Consider the following 20,105-nt stretch of genomic DNA (forward strand, 5'->3'; position numbering starts at 1 on the left):
AAAACAAATGGTATACACCTTCCACACCTCCAAATTCCCAGCCCCTAGGTCAACCCGGCTCTTGGACTCGGAGAAGACCTTGGTCTCTGCCTCCTCCTCGGCCCTTGTCAGGGCCCTGTTTAATACTTCTTCAGTAGCACAGGTCGCTGCCTGTCAGCTAGCTCATCCCCACCATGCCCCCTCCAGCAACGCTAAAGCCCTCCGGTTTCGCCAGACCTACAGAACAGCTAGCATCTTTATTTTTGTTCCCCCGTCTGCATAAAATGACCTTCCCTGTCTTCTTCATCTCACTAATTGATATATAATTTACACACAATACAATTTACCCTTTGATAAATGTGAAGAATCATGCTCACATATAGAGTATCCAACCCACCCCACCCCCAAAATCACTCTACTCCATGCTTCTCGCAAACAACTCCCCTCCCTCCGCTTGGCAAACACGTACATCTTTTCTGTATGTATCACATTGCCTTTTCTGGCATGGCTATGTGTGGGGCCACCAGGTGTCTAGCGTTTTGCATCTGACTTCTTTCACTCGGCGTGTTGCAGTGTTGTTGTTGCGTGTCTCAGAGGCTTATTCCTTTGTATTGCTGCTAGTGTTCTCTTTGTTTTCTCATTTTTAAGACACAGTCTAAGAGTCATAATCTCCTGGAAGTCTTCTCTGACCCAAGGGTCCTGTGTTGCCTTTGCAATCCCAGATCAGCCAGATGTGTGCACTGATTGCCTCTCGTGTAACCCTGACTAGACAGAACTCTAGGAAGGGAGGGCGTATGCTTCAGTCCCAACACAGAGCGCTGTGCACAGCCCTAGACGTGCTCAGATTCAGATGTGAATGGATCTCTGCTGGAGTGAGGCTGCCTTAAAAAAGGACATGTCAGTACTCTAAAAATGAACTCCCACTTGGTGTGGTCTCATTTAACTTTCACAACAGCCTGTGAAAGTTGGCAGAGTTCCTCTACAAAGAAGGACATGAAGGCACGCCTATTTGAACACAACGCCCGCTCTAGAATATCACTGTGACAATGGTAGAGTGCCCGGAGAAGTATATCTGAGTGGATAGCATTGTGTGACAATGCTATTCTTCCACAGAGTAACTTGAGTGGCTTTATGACTAGAAATCTGTGTTTTGATAATGAATATTCACCCTTTTTAGCCTATTTTAAGCCAACTGAAAATAGAGGTGGTGTCTTGTTGGCTAAAAAAAAAGAGCAGAGCTCTTCATCAGTTTGGTCAAAGAAAATGGTGGTCCAGGAGATTGCTGGTTCCTGAGAGCAGGCCAGTGCATTGCAGATGGCTGGGGTCGGCTGGGACGCTGCCCATGGCCTTCACCGTGTGAGCCCACACGGAGGCTGCAGCCGGATGGCACCTGGCCGCGTCATGGGGAAATGACGCCGCGAGAGTGGAAGCCAATCAAAAGGACTTTGGCTTCATTGTCACTCAACCAGCTGCCTCTCAGTTGGGAGAAGTAATCTGTCAGACGTCCCATCCGAGACCTGTCAATAACAAACACTGATCCCCAGAGCGTGCGAGGACCAGGGGTCCGTGCCCAGAGGCAGGACTCAGCGCGGTAATGATGGTGGTGGTGAAGGCCGAGTCCCCTTCCCTGATTCCACATGCAGTCCCCCACTTCCGCCAAACACAGGGAGGGAATTCAGTTCAACTCACATGGGCCAGTCGGTCAAATCGGGCAAAGAGCTCGTTGAGCATCCTGACCAGCTCCTGAGCGGACAAGGTCGTGGAGAGGTTGGTAAATCCTTTAACGTCTGCGAAAAGAATACTGGACAGCAGGGAAGGGGTTGGGTGGGGAGAAAGTGCATTAATATTTTAAACCATCCCCGGACACACATCAACACCATCCAGAGAAATCTACCGTGCTCTGAGATTGTCCCTCTCCCTGCCACGGGGGTCAGGAAAGTCTCAGTGTTTAACAAACATCCCAGCAGAGAGAGCGCGCCAGGAGTTCAGGAAGGACAAGGGGGCAACAGAAAGCCCTTCTTCCCGGGCAAAGCTGTGCAGTGTGGGCAAGGCAAACACATTCCAAAAGCAAACTTGTCACTAGGAACAGATCAGTTTGTTGTGCAAAGCAGAATGAGGCTTTATGCTCTATTTTCACAATGAACAGCAATGCAAATGCCACGAACACGGCAAACTCAACACGGGAGAAAAGAACACAAAACCTCGTTGTATCTCCGGCCCAATGACAAGTACTCTATCCAAAATTGCAGACGAAGAGAGATAGGCATTTTCCCAACATTTACGGGATTAGGTAGCACAGCTGGGAAACCTCAGGGAGGATAGCTGCTGATTACCTAAACCTTTCCAATCTCCTAAGGATCTCAGCGAGGTGCGGCTTTATTCTTTGCGCACGGTTTGGCATAAGGGAAAGGGAAGTAACAAAAGAGGCAGTCCTTGCAAGCCTTCTGCAAGCGAGGCCTTGCACGAGCACTGTCTTTGTTAATCCGTCCAGTTACCCAGTGGGGAAGGCACTATCGTCTCCTTTGTGGAGACGGGCAAACTGAGGCTCAGAGGGAAGGAGGCTTGCCTACCAGCCAATGGTAGCACGAGGCAGATCTGGGATTGTCCACTCTAGTGGAATGCTTGCATGTGTGTGTGTGAGAGAGAGAGAAAAGAAGAAAAAGAACAAGAAGGAGGAGGAGGGAGGAGGGAGGGGGAAGGAGGATGGAGGAAGAAGGAAGAAGAAGAAGAAGCAGAAGAAGAAGAAGAGAAGGAGGAGGAGGAGGAGGAAGAGGAAGGAGGAGGAAGGAAGAAGAAGAGGAAGAGGAGGAGGAGGAGAAGGAGGAGGAGGAGGAGGAGATAGGTAACTGAGGTGGAAAATGATATGACCATTAACTGGGTGATTTGTTATTTGCAGCTAAAAGTGTTTCTAACTCTGGACACAAACCTGAAACAGTTGTGGCAGCAACACCAAGAGAGTGTTTACTGTGGACTTGAATCTGATCTAAGAACTCAGCTGTATTAACTCATTCATCCCTCATAACAATCTGAGGGGCAGGGCCTTTGATGGTCATCTCCATTTTACAGATAAGGAAACTGAGGCCTGAGCGCGTTCCCACCCACACGGAAAGCTAGGACGTGACCCAGGCAGCCTGGCTCTGGGATCTATATGCTTGTTCACTATAGAACCTTGGAAGGTGGGAAGTGCAAGGGCCCGGAGATCATCTAGTCCCCCCCACTCACTTTAGAGATCCAGTTACCCCAAACTACTAATATCCATCTATGGCGAAAAATGCTTCATTCCCTTAGGCATTCATTCAACAGCGAGTTAACTGAACAACTACTGTGTGCCAGGCACGGGAGCTATGGCGGGAGCAGGAAGTGCCATCGCAGCCCTTACGGAGCATGCCACCCATTGAAAGAAGAAATGGAGTCCCTGAGAACAGAGGTCACAGAGGTTTCCCATGTGCTCCGTGTTCCCATCCCATCAAGCTTCTTGTGGTCTTCTGTAGACACTGTGCCTTATGCACCTGATCTGTCCAGTGCACCTGCTCCCTGTCCATCACTTTCCTTTCCTGTTGCTGCCTATTAAAGTCCTGCTTGTCCCTCAGGACTCCATCACATGGGAAGACTCATGACATGCTTCCTGAGTTGAATCAACAGGAATGATCAGAATCAAGTCCCCCTTCCTCAGAGTGTGGTCACGGCCACCACAGGCATGGCCTAGAAGCTGGTTGGAAATGCCGAATCTTAGGCGCCACCCCAGATCCACTGGATCAGAATCGGACTTAACAAGAGCCTCAGGAGATTCCTGTGCCCATTTAAGTCAGAGAAGCCCTGGTTTAAGTCACATTCAAGCAATAAGAGTTTGTCGAACGAAAGCCCAAACCAGGAACCGAAACCGGGACGTGGTTCTCAATGCATTGCTTGTTCTGCTACCCCCCAGGTGCTGGGCTCACGGTTGGGCCTTTTGATTCTAAGTATAAATTTGTAACTTTCTAAGATATTCATCTTGGAATATATTCATCTTGGAAAATACTGAAGGGACCGTATTAATTTCCAATCCCGATTTGGTTATATAAGTTGTTTATTTGGCTAAAAATAAGTGATGTTACCTAACAGTCACTCTGCAAATAGCATCTTCCAGGAGACTTGAGCAGGCTCCGCTAGAACCATCAGGAACACGGGCCCTGTGTCGATTCTTCCCCCTCACTGTGTGTTCTTGGGAAAGTTATTTAATCGCTCTGAGCTTCTACTTTCTTGATAATAAAGCAAAAATCCTGAAAGCTACTCTGCAGGGTTACTGTAAGAAGGTGACATAAATCACACCACGGTCCACAGTCAGCGGAGGATATATAACTCCTGTGGAAAGCTTTGGGGCTCCGAGAGTGTGTAATCGATTGCCACACAGACAGGCCGCAAGAGGCGACAGGTTTGCTGGGCTCATTCAATTTCGTTTTGCTTGTGCATGGAAGTCAGGTCTGCAGGATGCACGTGGTGAGTGCGCCTGTTGGCAGGGCTGGCAGAAAACAAGCAGCCAGTCCAAAGCGGGCAGACTGAGAACGTGCAAGTGCACGTGGCCTGGGTTGGGGCAGGAGGGAGGGGGGAGGGGCGGTCTGGTGGAGAAGCCAACTGGTCACCAAATCCATGCCTCCCTGGCACTAGCAAAGACCGCCGAGCCAGGGACCCTGTGCCCCTCTTGCGGCTAGGTGGTGGCCATATGACCACGTCGTCATCAATGGCATCTGAGCAGAAGTGGTCCATGCCATTTCTGGGCCAAGATGGTAAGGAAGTGAGTGGGCCTTTTCTACTCTTTCCCTCCAAGAGCTGCATGCCAGGAACTTTGAGGACCAGGGGATGGTACAGCTGTAAAATGCAGGGGCCTTTGTCCCTGAATCATCCAACCACTTGGGAATATTAGCAGCGGACAACTCTGTGACTAGAGTCTATTGAGTTTACATGATTGAAACTGGGAGGTATTTGTTAGCGTAGACAGTATGACTCTAACTAATACAAGTATGTCTTATGTATATGGGAAGGGGGTGGCAATAGGGAGGAATTGGGCAGATGAGGTTGGAAGTCCCAAGGCTTCCAGTGAAAAGTCTGGTGGCCAGGGACCGAAGTGACGGGCATCTCTGCTGTGCAGAGATGAAATTAGTCAAAATGTTCTGACCACTTCAGACAGATCGTTTTGTTTTTTGTTTTTTATTATTAGGAAACTAGAACCCAGAAAGATGAAAAGATACAGCCAACGTCTTGTAGGAGCTGTGCTCATAGAGTGTTCCAGATGAGAACCCTGGACCACAGGCTCCCTGTGCACTGGGCACACGGTTGTCCCCAAGCAGGGTGCCTCGCATACACCTTCCACGGTCAGGAGGCCATGAACCGTATGAAATACCATTAAGAGTTGGGCAGTCTTCCTTCCGGGAAAGGTCACAAAACAACACAACAGCAGAAAAGCGCCCGAGAAGAAAGAATGGACCAGGTGGGCGGTCATGAAGAGAGTGACAGGATGAGAAATGATTTCAGAATCGTGCCCTCCTCCGCAGTGGGTGCGCTCTGGGGGCTGGGGCCTGGGGGGTGGGGCGTAGCCGCTGATCTGACTGTTCTCAGACACAGGCCAAGGCCCGTTCTCCTAGGTTTTCAGCCCTGGCCTGATTTCGGCACCCAGCAGCCTTGCGGTGGGTTGCAGCGGCCCCATCAGTGGGGGCTGGGGCCTGGGGGGCGGGGCTTAGCCGCTGATCTGACTGTTCTCAGACACAGGCCAAGGCCCGTTCTCCTAGGTTTTCAGCCCTGGCCTGATTTCGGCACCCAGCAGCCTTGCGGTGGGTTGCAGCGGCCCCATCAGTGGGGGCTGCCTCTGGGAGAAAAGCTGGCAGTGGGGGGTGGGCCGTGTCGGGGGAAGGCCCGGAGTGGCGGCAGGCACCTCCACAGATTCTTTTTCTGTTACCAACAGCTCCTCTTACCACCGCGGAGGCCGCTGAGAACGGCTGGGCAGCAAACCCAATTTTAATTCATTGTGTTGTGAACGTCCAGGAAAGGGTCTCAGAGCCACAGAACTCAGTTCAATGGTTTAAAATGAATGAGCGGGGTTGGAAGGGGGGCAGAAGTAACCTCCGTTGTTCTGGACTGAAAGGGAGCACTGAACACTGATTAGTGCAGAAACAAAGCCGGACGTGTTGTTGCTTGCACGTTACTAAGGGTCCCGGGTATGTGGGTGGGGTGAGCTGGCTTGTGTATTGTCTCCATTTTTTTTCCTTAATTAAGGGTAGTTTTTTCCCCTACCTTTTCCTCCATGGTGACAGGTACTCTCCTAATTTGTTATATATATATATTTCCCCTCTATTTTTATACTAATGTGTAATACACACATTTTACATCTATCTCTAGATATCTAGACCATTGTCCTGCCTTCACCTGTGCTGGTCCCTCCACCCAGGTTTCCTGTCCTGATCTTTTTCACGTGGCTGACTCAATTTTAAATAAGGCAACTAAGAGTCATCTTCTGAAAGGTTTCTCTAGCCACCTGCCCCCTCCACCTCTCACTGCGCCTCCCAGTCTTCCTCCTTTCACGATCTCTTGGCATCCTTTGCTTACTTTAATACCAGAACCCCACATTGTGTTATCATATCATTGTACGTTCTGCCCGGGACCTGTTGTTCTAGAATTGGTATTGATGAGTTCCCATGACCTGTGGGACCAGTTCCCAAGATCTGGGGATGTATCTCTCACTGGAGCCACTACTATTTAACAAAGGGCTCTTGGCAAACCCGAGCATCGAAAGCCGTGGAGCTCAGCTCTTGAATGAGACCCAGAGAACCACCTGTAAACTGATTCTCCTGCTAAGAGGGTTGTGTTAGAATCACTCTCTCTGCTGGACTTGCTTCCCAAAGAGCGCCCCTGGCTGCCAGGAGCAGGACAGCCGGGGACGCCAGCGAAGCAGGAAATGTCGTCCTTCCCTTCTCTCCTACCAAGCTGACAAGCAAGGAACTAAGAGGACACCTTGGATTTTTTTGAGCTCATCAATGTGCAATCTTCCCTCTCCATCTGGGATATTTCCACGCAATGATATCTGGCGAGAGGGAGAGGCAGTTCCACCCGAGCTGAATGTATCAGATGTGTGCTCTCCTGTCACTGCTTGCCAGTGACAGGGCTCAGCCAGTCGCCACCTCAGCCCCAGGCTTTAACCTGAGATGCAAAGAGGCAGGACTGCGGTGGTGGTGCCGGGAGCAGAGAGTGGGGGCAGGGCCAAGGCAGCTGCTTTGGGCTCCTGGGGCTGCTGGAGGAACTGCAGAGGTGATGGCTGTGCCGGGGACAGGGCTGTGCCGGGGACAGGGCTGGCGGCACAGGCAATGAACGCTTCAGACAGTGCAAGCCTGTCTCATGCTCACTTAGTGCTCTGCCGTGATCTGGGCTCTGCATCTGGCTTTATCCCAGCTCCTTTCCTGAGACCAGCTCTCTGTCCATCCCCAATTATTCCATAGCCACCAGGCAGCCCTTTCAGCACATTTCCGTTAAACCAGCCAGGGTGGGGTTCTTTCCTGCTTGCCACTAGGAAACATGTCTGAAACAGTGCACGCCATGCCTAAAGCTCTACTAAATGCTCCCCTCGTCCTATGCTTTGTATATATCTTTACCCACAGCAAGGTGGCTATTAAAATGCCCATTTTATGGAGAAAGGTCCTGAGATTTCAAGTGTGTAAATTTCCCTAGAGCACACACAAAGGAGAGGCAGAAGTGAGGTTCTAAAGCTGCTCTGCCTCACTAAGGAGCCCACCCTCGGATTTTCAGTACAGAGCGTGACGTCCAGTGCAGTACTGGGCACAGAGAGGACGCTGGTGGGGGACAGATGGATGTGTGGATGGGTGGATGGATGAGAACATGGATGGGTGGGTGGATGGATGGGTGGCTGGATCAACGGATGGATAGATGGATGGATGGATGGATGGATGAGTGGGTGGATGGATGGATGGATGGATGTGTGGATGGATGAGTGGATGGGTGGATGTGTGGATGGATGAGAACATGGATGGGTTGGTGGCTGGATCAACGGATGGATAGATGGCTGGATGGATGGATGGATGGATGGATGGATGGATGGATTAGTGGATGGGTGGATGGATGAGAACATGGATGGGTAGGTGGATGGATGGGTGGCTGGATCAATGGATGGATAGATGGATAGATGGATGGATGGATGAGTGGATGGATGGATGGATGGATGGATGGATGGATGAGTGGATGGGTGGATGGATGGATGGATGGGCAGAAGGATAGGTGGATAGATAAGTAGATAGATGGGTAAATGGGTGAGTGGATGGATGAATAGATGGATGGTTGGCCAAAAATATGTTTGCAAAAAGGAAATAAAAAGATGTAGTTCTCTCTCTCTCTCTCTCTTTTTTTTTTTTGGTATTGTTTTAAAGATACTTTTGAGGAATATAAAAAGGAGACCTATGTGATCACCCCTGAGATTTCCAGAATGCATTCAGGGATCTGTTTTCCAATCATAGTAGAAAGAGAGACTTCCCCACTCAAAATGTAAAGGCCGGTAAGCCTACTGCAGGGGAGCCAAGCAGTAATCAACGAGCAAATATAATTGTATTTCTCTGACATTCCTCTTGGGACTCCATTTGGAAATGTAGAACTCTCTGATGAATAACGACTGGTTAATGAGTTAATCGACCTAATGAAACACTGAGTTGGTATTCAGGCAGACAGAAGTCAGGGCAGTGAGGCGAGAGCAGCCAGGTGCGCAGGGATCCGTCGGAGAACGGGCGGGGCGTCGTGTTTCTCACCTGACATTGTCGTAGCGATGGATGTAGATCCGGTGGAACTGGTGCTGCAGGTGCTCGTCCTCCACGTTGGTCATGTCGTTGATCATCTCCAGGACAACAAACCGGGGGAGCACGGACAGCACGAGCCGCTCCTGGAACAAAGCAATGAAGAGGGACATCTTGTTAGGCTGACCGCTTAGTCTCAGATGGGTGGGTGGACGGTGTAGACGTCATGGGGCTCTTGGCTGTATTTCCTGAGGAATTATTCGTTTCATCCCATTCTATGAATATGAAAAATATCTATTGACTACAGTACTTGTTATTTGCCAGGCACTGCACTGGGTGCTGGGTGTACGACGGTGAACTAAGTGGGCGGCCATCCTACTATGGTGGAGCTTCATAGGGGATACAGACGTTAAATATGACACATTTACAAAATGTGACAAGTGCCATGCAAGAACAGGTCATGATCACAGAGTATTATGGTTGATGACAACTGATACCTACAAGTGTGCAATGAGCCAGCAGAGTACATAGTACAGGCAGAAGATAGCTCCAGCAAAAGGAAACAGCATGTGCAAATGTCCTGAGGCAAAAAAAAAGAGCAGTGGTGTGATTGGAGGGTGGTAATAGAAGGTGCAGTGACAACACATGTGGTGGGAGGTGTAGCTAGGTCTTGGAGGCCTATGGGAGACCTACAGCATTTAATTCCAGCTACAACTGGAAACCACCAAACAGTCCTAAGCTGAGGAGTGACAAACAGATTTACGTTTTAAAAGACCATCCTGGCTGGGGCTTGGAGAGTGAATTGCATGGGGGGAGCCAAGGGCAGAGGCAGAGAGGCCCGCTGGGGGAGGTCCAGCAGGGGCCCAGGTGAGAGGGGCTGTGGGACGCTGTATATAGGGTCGGTGCCCAACTAGGATGCCAGGAGAGAAAGAGGGCGTAACCATGGCAACAGCTAGGTTCTGGGTGAGACTGATGGAAAACGTGTGCTACCTTTACTGCAACTGAACCTGTGAGAGAAACCAGGCTCAGGAGGCACCAACTTTTTACCAAGGGGGAGAGGCAATGAGACACACACAGCCTGAAAGTAGGGACCTCCCACATGACAGGAGAATAGTCTTCATGGTGACCCACACGGTAGATGAGAAAAAACCACAATATCTGCTTAACTAGCAACGTGAACTAAACCCTGAAAGGATGCCGTGTCGGGGTCAGTAGGCAGGAGTCTGGCTCATCTGCTGTATCATTCGCTCTGGTGTGGAGCTGAGTTTAAGACGGGTGCATATTCTAGTCACCACAGTGTCTCCTATCTTCAGTTATTTCTGGATGTTAAATATTGTCAGTGTCCCTTCTTTCATCCGTTCCTCACAAAACCCTGACAACAAGCAGGCACAGATGATCTTCACCCAACGGACAGGCTGAGTCTGGGAGCGGTGGGGCGAGAACGACACCAGTGGTTGGACCATTGGAGCTAAGACCGGACCTTGGTTCAGCAACCTCGCTGCTCGAGTTCTGGCTGAGAAAGAATTCAGAGCCAAGACTCAAACTCTAAGGGCAGTTTACTTAGAAAAAGTCACAGAGGTAGAAGAAATAGCCTCAGGAAACAGTTACCGAGGCCACAGAAGGGGCCCTGGGAGCTTAGGAGAAAGTTAAAGGTAACATGCCTGGGTTGGGGGGTAGGGGGAGAGGAGGGTGATGGGAAAGGCGTGGGCGTGCTCCCGAGAGTTCCTGGGGTCCTCTGCCCTAAGGGCTTTTAAGGGTGAATATTTTAGGGGAGGTCTCAGGGGAGGATCTCAATAGAATATTCATTAGCTCTCCAGATGTGTCCTTTCAGGGTCGTGGCCTCTGCTGATTGGTCGGCACCAGGGCAGGGGGTCAGTAGTCAGTGAAGCTGGTCTTGAGGTCAGCCATGGTGTGGCTTGTGTGGCTTTGCTGTTTTTCTGGGCTTGGATCTGAAACATAAGTGAGGCCTAGATGTATTTGATGAGGGTCAGAACCTCACTGCCCTGGGAGCAAAATGCTTAAGGGCTTTCCTCCAGCCCCCTAGTTCATACCCCTCTAAGGGGGCTAACCCACATGTCTTCCAACGTGCCAGGGGAGGAAAGGTCAGTGACTTCCAAGGTGCCAGGGGAGGGTCCCAACCGCATGACCAACAACGTGCTAGGGGAGGAGGGGTTTCCCTGGGGGCGAGGTCCTTGTTTTCCCAGTTTTGCCCGTTGCTAGGCACCCGGGGCTTTCCACCCTGGCGACCCTCTGTACCTGGCCTATCGTCCTTGCTTTGCTCATGTCTGTCTAACCACCCACCACAGGAGAGGTTAAATTACATGAATGACTCGAACAGTAACCAAGTGGCAGAACCAGGATGCAATTCTGTGCTTGTTATTCCCTGATGAGACCCTTGGCGAGAAGGGAAAGCCTAGGTTTTGAGTCTGACGGGAGTTGGATTCTGCTTGTGACGTGACACTTCATGGCAACATAGTGTTAGGTGAGCCGGGTCATCTCTGTGCCTTGGGTCCCTAATTTGGCAAATGGCCACAATATCACCCACTTCACGAGGTGAGAAGTCAATGACATAAATTACAGGGGTGGGCAGGAGTAGGTCTACAGTTGTAACACAAATAAATAGTACAATAATGAATAAATAATAATACACGGATAAACTCTGTTTCGCATACGCACAACAGTAGAGCTCCTTTGGCCACCCCTGTATCCCAGGGGCCTGGTATGAATCCCCGTCCTTCTCTCTGCTCTATGTAACGCTGCCCCCGTGCAAAGGACTTGATTGAGGACGTGCCCACTGCGCTCCTGTGCTGAGCCTGTACCTCTCCCGAAAGCCGTCTGTCCCATCTTCGGACCCAGGGCCACGCTTCTTCCAAATGCCCCGTCATCATGTCCATTCTGTATTCATGAGCATTCTCTCACTCAGTCTTTCAGATACTTGCAACCTGTTCACACAATCACGGCTTTGAGGCGCATTCCGTGCCTGGAAACAGTTGGTGCCAACTAAATATTTCCTAGACAAACACATGGACACAGCGAAGGCACAGGCTGTGTCCTACTCCTGGGTGCAACCCTTCCAGGGCCCAGCAGAGTCCCTGGGACAGACTAATTATTTGTTAAGTAATCCTTCTTTAAGTGGCAATGGAAAGTCAATCTTTAAGTAGGAAATGGATGCTTTAAGGGAGACTTTTTTTGGTGACAGAGACAGGGAGAGGGACGGATAGGGACAGACAGACAGGAAGGGAAAGAGATGAGAAGCATCAATTCTTCGTTGCGGCACCTTAGTTGTTCATTGATTGCTTTCTCATATGTGCCTTGACCAGGGGGCTACAGCAGACCGAGTGACCCCTTGTTCAAGCCAGCGACCTTGGGCTCAAGCTGGTGAGCCTTGCTCAAACCAGATGAGCCCGCACTCAAGCCGGCGACCTCGGGGTTTCGAACCTGGGTCGTCCGTGTCCTAGTCCGACACTCTATCCCCTGCGACACCGCCTGGTCAGGCTAAGGGAGACTTTTTAACATAACATTTAAATAGGAAAACTCTCCAGCCACTCCTGCTAGTTAGTACCCGGCCACTGCCCCGGGTCCTTCCTTTGCAAAGCATTTTCTGCAAGCCATGGGAGTTTGCCGGGAGTCTGCTTACAGCAAGTCCATCTTCAACACTTTTGTTTCTCTCAGATTTGCGGACTGCTTGGGAGACATAATTCAAATCCCCTGAAAACACAATGTAAAGAAAATGGGAAAGTTTGCCCCTTCCCCGCACTCCCCACTTCTGCTGCGGCACATCCCACGGTCTCCCAGCTTGGGAGAGATCAGAAGTATCGGGATCGGTGCCCCTGGAGACAGGCTGGGGCTCGGGGGGGGGGGCCTTTGAGCTCCATTCTGGACCCCTTTTTCTCCCTGGGTTCTTTGTTTGTTTTTCCATTTGCATGAAAAGGGACCCAGGTTGTTTCAAAGCGGATCAGTGGCTCCTGTCTGGATATCTTAGTCATCTCACATGACATGCTCTATTCATGGCATCAGAATGACTTCATGAGCACCAATCACTACAGTACACCCTGGGGAGGCCGGGTGAAAACACAGAGATCCAGGCTCTTTATTTTATGCAAATACTCGCGGTGAGGCAGGGAGAGGGAGCAGGGGAGCCCCGCGGGCAGTGCCGGGCTTCGGGGCTTGGGGCAGCGGGACCTGAGTGCTTCAGGAAGAACTGGCCTCTCCCAGGCTCTCGCAGACTGAGAGGCTTCTGATTAACCTCTCTCTGCGGTGAAGGTCCAGGCACATGGGAGGGACCTATTCTGGGGTGACAGGCAATGGCTTATCTTAACTGATCGCTCACTGCATAGCACCCCTTTTGCTTCCAGTATCTAATCAAAACCTCGTGTTCATTGTCTATCATGGGAGGTAGGAAGTTACTGTTTTCACCCCATTTTGCATATGAGGATACTGAGATTCAGAGTTTAGGTGATATCAGAGACCCCAAGTCATGCACCCGGTAAGTGCACGGTGGAGACTAGAGTCCATGTTCTTTTTCTCTTGGGAACTTGGGTGGTAATTCATCCGCTTCTTCATATATAAATATTTGTCAAGGATTCTCCAGGGCTGAGCATGGGGAATCAGCAGAAAACCAAAACCAACACAGTACTTGCCTCTGTCGAGATAATATTCTAGAGGTAATAAACAGATCGTGGTGGAGGTGAAGGGGTGGGGGTGCTGCTTTAGCTGGCTGGTCAAGGAAGGACTCCTCCAGGTGACTGTTAAGCTGGGGCCCGAATAGCAGAAGTGACCAGCCTGTGGAGAGCTAGGGAAAGAGACTTCAGGCACAGAGTGTACGGCCAGTAGTCGTGGCCATGCACATGCAGGTTCTCACTGAATTCGGACAGACGGTAAAGAAACAGTGGAGCCAAACAATGGCGGGCCATTCCTTTATTCAAGACTCACATTGGCCGACGAGCCAACAGGCAGGGAAAACACTTCCCTCTTCATTCAGAGCTCACAAAGCCCTGACCATTCTCCGGTTCCACAGCCAGGAGAATCTCTGGTTCCTCCTAGAATCAAAGGCCACACCAGTCTCAGCGGAGCTCGCAAAGCGCCTCAGCTCTGGTTCCCCATCTCTTTCCCTCCCAACGTGGCTTCTTCCTCAGCACTCTGCATTTCCTCTGCTCTCACTCTGCCAACGTGACTTCCTTCTCCTTCTTCTGCTCTCTCTTTTCAAAACTTTCTGGCGCAAAAACCTCTCCTCCAGCACACATTAGCAAAACAACAGCCCTTCCCAAGCAGGAAGATGATTTGCAATTTCACAGACCACAGATACCTGGCGTTACCCAGTCCCCAATCCAAATTATGCAAACATAAAAATCATATTTTACAAACTTATTTGACCACAGGAGAACAGCAAGTGCTATGACTGTGGTATACTGCCTCTCATAAAATTCATTCATCATTCATTCAGTCATTCAACAGACTTGACTGAAATTCTACTGTGAAGATGTATGTTGGATTATATGAATATAGAGATAAACAAGGCAGATATGGTCCTAAATATCATGGTGGGGCTCACAGGCTTTGTCTCAGAGACAACAGGCACAAGACGTGAGTCTCGGTACCAGAGCCCAGCGAAGGCAGGGGCTTGACAAGCGTGTGACAGTAATTCAGGGACAAGCCCTCACTAGGAATGTGGGCAGGCAACCTGGTGAGTTGGGGAGGGCTGTTCTCTCAGAGCAGAAGAGGTCCTGGGGACCTTGCTAAGGACTGGCAAGAGGAAGGAGAAGCCGGGCTTCTGCACGGTTTATCACCTAGACTCAGAGCTCGACGGAGACCTAGAGGTCAAACCTTGGATCTGCAGAGACAACGTTGAATGCTCAGTCTCAGGAATTAGCATGTGCTCGTCACTACGACAGGGGCTCCCCATCCCAGTGTTCTGGACCACGCAGCTATTCAAAGAGCCATGCATTCCTTTGATTGTGCTGGACCTATGCCCGGGCTGCCTTCCTACCTCGTCTGCTAGAGTGACACCACCTCCATGAAGCAGCCCCCACCCGCCCAGTTCTCCTGTGCCATGTAGACCTGCCTCCTTCTGCCCTGACTGGAACCGGCACCAACCTCTGGACCAGCTCCTGTACCACCTGAGCGCCGTAGAAGCTCTCCTGGATGACCCCCATCGGGTCCAAATCTGGACTACCTGATGCTGGGTCTACTTTTTTTCCGTGTCTCTCTCCCACTCGTGGGCGGAGCAGACCACTGCAGCGCTGAGGGTCTCTAGCTGGTAGAGAGCTCTCTAAATGCCCACAGCTTCTCTTTCATCTGCAGCCCTCTGCTGACCAGGGGCCACTGAGCTGGTTCCCAACCCAGCCGTGTCAATTGTATCTGTTAGTGTGCACGCACTCAATTTAATTAGATATTAAATTTAAAAAAAATTAAGTAAATAGAAATGAGAGATTGTTTGCATTAAAATGGAATGGATTGCTTTGGGAAGACTTAGTAACACTGAATAACTAAAACATTGCTACCAAATTAGATGGGGGCGGGACAGCCGTTGACATTTGTGGAACAAATAATAAAACTCCAGAAGTCACTCTGATAATTTTGCAAGTACTTTTAAATTCTTGCTCCATTAGAAATCTCGATTACCTAAATTATTACCTATGATCCCTATAAGAAACAATAGGTCTACGCTTCAAATAAAATGCTTTGGCCTTATTTTAAAAGAGCAGATAACGAACTGATTATTTTATGTTTAAGTTACAAATAAAATACTGAATTTTTCATAATTCCCCATGTTACCCTACTTTTCCCTTTAATCACACAGCCACAACTCTGGATTGCTTCCACTAAAGGAAATGAACAATTCTTATCTGGGCTTCTGTCACCCTCCCTAGACCATGAAATACTTGAGAACCAAACCCATGTTTTCTCCATCTCAAGAGCCCAACACAGGCTTAGTAAGGAAGGAGGTGGCCATGTTATGCAGAGTCCTTTGGTGAGAGTGAGATCGAGACCCGACTCAACACAGCTGAAGAAAAAGCAGGCTTTATCATGAGCGTATGTCCTGACTCTGTGACGTAACCTCTCTCTACCAGTTTCTCCATCAGTCAATTGGAGATGCTCACAATAGCATCCCTCTTCATAGGGTTGGTGTAGAATGAGATGAGTTAATATTTGTAAAAGAATTAGTGTCTAGGGCACTGGAATCACAGCCCAAATGTTTGTTCAACTCACTGGCAAACGTGCTCTATTTTAAGCATTGTCTCAGAAACCTAATTGTATATTGGTGCTGAGGCGGAAATATCTGAGAGCAGGGACATTAACACAGGATCTATGGGGAGAAGGAACAGATGGAATATTCACGAGGCCACTGTGCTATACAGTGAAAAACCTTTGGTCAACATTTTTAATAATAACATATTTTAAAAATTGGTTATTTTAAAAATCTTGACTCTGGCATGTGAGTTTATATCTTAAAGGCTTTCTGGAATTTTCACCCAGAACTGTGATTGTTTCTGAAAGCCAAGTGTGAGCACAGCCGAGCGGAAGATTGCTCTAATAGGCTCCTAAAGGCATGTTCTTTTCAGCATGATTCAGCAAGAAGGTTGGGAGGCCGGAATAACATCCCTGTCTCCTTGGGAGGTGGTCCCAGATCCCTGGAACTTTGGTTGAGCTCAGAGACGCAGAGACTGAAGGTTTTTGGAGTCAGGTGAGCTGGAGTTGAAGCCTGCCTGAGCTCCACCAGCTGATTCGTTCTGTGGCCATGCTATATGACTCCTCTGAGCCTCAGTTTCCTCATCTACAAAATGGGAACAATAATACCTGCCTCTCAGGACTGTTTTTCACACTAAACGACAAAGCCCCTGGTATACAGCCAGTGCTTATTACATGGCGGTGGTCATCCTACGTGTTTTAATTCATCTGAGGGGTTAACTCCTGGGCCATGGCCTGCGTGACTCTAGAGTCTGTATGTAGTCCATGGCATGGAGTGTCATTTAAAGGATGAGGCATAAAACTCAGGTTTCAGAGACTTTTTCCTTTTTTTTACCTTCTCAAGGAGTTAAGATGTTCCCAGGTCTCTTCACTTAGTGAGTTCCCAGATCTATCACAGCTGAAGTCCTGAGACAAAGCTGTTTCCTCATTCTTCTGTTGGCTCAGTCACTGCTGAATGTCTACTGTGGCCCAGGAGACCCCAGTGCATAAGGCGTCCAAGGCCACGCCTCCTTCCCAGGCCACAGCTCCGATCTCGATCTTGTCACTTGTTACTCCACTTCTCCAAACCTCAGGTTCCTCATTTGCAAAAGGATAAGGGTAGCTCCTTAATGGATTATTATCAGTACCCAGTGAGATCTGTTTTGTCAACGTTTAGCATCTGCAGCAGACCACGGGTGTGCGGGGGAGAAGTGGGCGTGGTTAGTTCCAGGTGCAGGCTATAGGCGGGGCCGCCTGCCTGTAGGGAATTGAAAATAATATTGATAGTAAAAGGACTATATGTTGTTCTGCTTTTTATGACCCCCATTCACTGGTCGTTTTAAACGATGTCAGGGACAAATACTCCACTCCCTACCGTCCCCTCCCCCACTCTTAGCTCTTGGGATGTAGAGTGCCCTGTGACATGGCAACGCAGGCCTCTGCCATCAGCCTCACCTTGACCCAGGCGCAGCGCACCCGCAGTGCCTTTAGCTGGGGGCCTTGTCTGCAAAATCAGCAGCTCGAGCATTAAGAAATAAAAAGGAATAAAAAAAAGTAAAAATAAAGAAGGGAATAAAACAATAGAAATAAAAAGGAAGGCCTCTTTGTTTCCTTTGGTAATAAAACGGTAAGCCAATGGCAGCCTGACACTCGGCCAGGCGCGCTCTCCTGAAGGAATTCAGTCGGAAGTGAGGAATCAAGAGCACTTTTGTCGAGACCAGAGGGCCTTAGGCATGGAGTCGTTGGCTTACGCAGATCCTCTTGTAAACATCTTTCTTTAAACACTTCTCATGGCTTGAGGATTTCAAAGTCTTTTTAGTGTGCTCAAAGGGTCTTTTCACGCAAATGTTTCTACTTTTCTCAGACACCAGAAACAATGCTAAGCATTGTGCCATTTCCAATAAAAACACATTGATGTAGAGGTCGAAAATTACAACGGGAAGAGTTGAATCCGAGTCCTTGTCCTTTGCCCTGTGCTCACTAGTTCTCTGATGTTGGGCGTGTTGCCTCCTATCTCTGGATGGATCTGAGTTTTCTGACATGGGAATGGGAAAGGCAGATGTTGAAACTCATCCTGCCTACTTCCCAGAGGGGCTTTATTGAGGATGAGATATTCCAGATGGACATTACGGTGTCTTCAAACACGAGGAGCTCGCAGACAGAGTCGGGGCAGAGCACTCCGGCAGTGGGCAAAGATGTGGAAGAGGGCGAGCAGGTGGCACGCGTGCAGGTGTGTTCACCATGGCTGAAGGTGCTCTGCGAAGGAGGGCTGCTCGGACTTGACAGTTGTGTTGGAAATGTCTGGAATGGCCCCAGCATACTAACAACAAGGAATTCGGTCATTCGCCTGTGTTGTAGATGAGTACACAGGCTCAGAAGGGAAAGAGAAGAGTTTTCCCGAGAGATCTAACAGCTATAAGTGGCAGAATCAGACTTGAAAAGTTGGTAAACTAGGCACCAAAGCCAGTGCCCTTTTGAAAACTCTTGATGACACATGTATGCCCAATACTTCCAAAGCTGTCCATCTGCCTGTGAACAAAGCTAGTGGCCCTGTCCATCAGCATGCTATTCCTTTTTCTGGTTCATTGATGAGTTCTCCATGGCTCCATCACTAATGCTTTCCTGTCAAAAGTGGTGGCTCCTACCCTGGCCTGTTGGCTCAGTGGTAGAGCATCAGCCTGATATGTGGAAGTCTGGGGTTCGATTCCTAGCCAGGGCACACAGGAGAAGTGCCCATCTGCTTCTCCACCCTTCCCCCCTCCTTCCTCTCTGTCTCTCTCTTTCCCTCCCGCAGCCAAGGATCCACTGGAGCAATGTTGGCCCGGGCGCTGAGGATGGCTCCATGGCCTCTGCCTCAAGCACTAGAAGGGCTCCGGTTGCCATCTGAGCAACAGCCCAGATGGGCAGAGCATTGCCCCCTGGTGGGCGTGCCGGGTGGATCCCGGTTGGGCACATGTGGGAGTCTGTCTCTCTACCTCCCTGCTTCTCACTTCAGAAAAATACAAACAAAAAAAAAAGTGGTGGCTACTGTCTTGGAGGAGGGCCAAATGCCTGCTCCTGGATGCTTCCTCGTGGGATCCTGCATTCTGAGGAATCACAAGTACTCACAAGGCAAAGGCTCCAGCTAGAGGGGCTAGAGAGGGCTGAGACCCAGCCGGAATGGGCCCAGCAGGGAGGGGGTGGACGTGGCAGACCAGCACGCGGTGTCCTTTTTCTCCATGACTAATGCAGCAGCGTTTTCAGTACTGGGGCTTGGTTGGGACACATTCGTGGGCCTGAAACCCAAGTTAGTGGCTCTTATGCAGCATTAGAAAATAAAGCTGATAGAAACAGAAACCATGAGAATCCGATGATCCAAAGGGTAAGTATTGCTCTATGGATATTTTCTTGGTTTTTACATGTATGCCTTTGTGTCCAAGTAAAATGAACATCTGACCTGGAATTACAGTGGAAAAAATGAAAAGGCCACAAGTATCCCCTTCTGAATAAGGCGGCTAGAAAACTAATGACTGCCTTCCCCCAAGTCCTGCAGCCCTGGATGTGTTCTGAGTTTTGACCATCAGCTGCATGCACACCTGCATGATTTCGAATGTGGGGGCCAGGTAGAGCCTCTTTGCCAGTGACTGGCATCATGTTGCTAGCATCATGGTTAGAGAGATACTGGGTTTTTAAGTAGCAGCCATCCAGTGTCCAGTCACAAGATTTGTGGTCATTCAGAAGGTGCCCATTGTCTACATCAGGGGTAGTCAACCTTTTTATACCTACCGCCCACTTTTGTATCTCTGTTCGTAGTAAAATTTTCTAACCGCCCATTGGTTCCACAATAATGGTGATTTATAAAGTAGGGAAGTAACTTTACTTTATAAAATTTATAAAGCAGAGTTACAGCAAGTTAAAGCATATAATAATAATTACTTACCAAATACTTTATGTTGGATTTTTGCTAAGTTTGGCAGAATAAATCTTTATAAAATAACTTACTATAGTTAAATCTATCTTTTTATTTATACTTTGGTTGCTCCGTTACCGCCCACCGTGAAAGCTGGGACGCCCACCAGTGGGCGGTAGGGACCAGGTTGACTACCACTGGTCTACATTTTGCCCGTGGACCTGGAAGGTGACACAGCTCTGGAGCTAATAGCTGGGGCAGTGGTGGCTTCCTCATCTCTGCCCTGCACAGTGAGTGAGGAGCTGGTC

The 20,105-nt window shown here is 49.4% G+C and overlaps 1 protein-coding gene across 1 annotated transcript in view; it reads right to left on the bottom strand.

Annotated features, from left to right (window-relative positions):
- ADCY8 (adenylate cyclase 8) overlaps positions 1 to 20,105 on the bottom strand; it is a 171,013-nt gene that overhangs the window by 95,740 nt on the left and 55,168 nt on the right. The window contains exons 3-4 of the mRNA XM_066379537.1: positions 8,757 to 8,887; positions 1,669 to 1,780 (exon numbers count right to left, since the gene is read on the bottom strand). Of these exons, the coding sequence (XP_066235634.1) occupies positions 1,669 to 1,780; positions 8,757 to 8,887 (243 nt within the window). The remainder of the gene's footprint in view (positions 1 to 1,668; positions 1,781 to 8,756; positions 8,888 to 20,105) is intronic.

This window comes from Saccopteryx leptura, chromosome 3 (genome assembly GCF_036850995.1).
Source record: "Saccopteryx leptura isolate mSacLep1 chromosome 3, mSacLep1_pri_phased_curated, whole genome shotgun sequence".
NCBI classification, from domain to species: domain Eukaryota; kingdom Metazoa; phylum Chordata; class Mammalia; order Chiroptera; family Emballonuridae; genus Saccopteryx; species Saccopteryx leptura.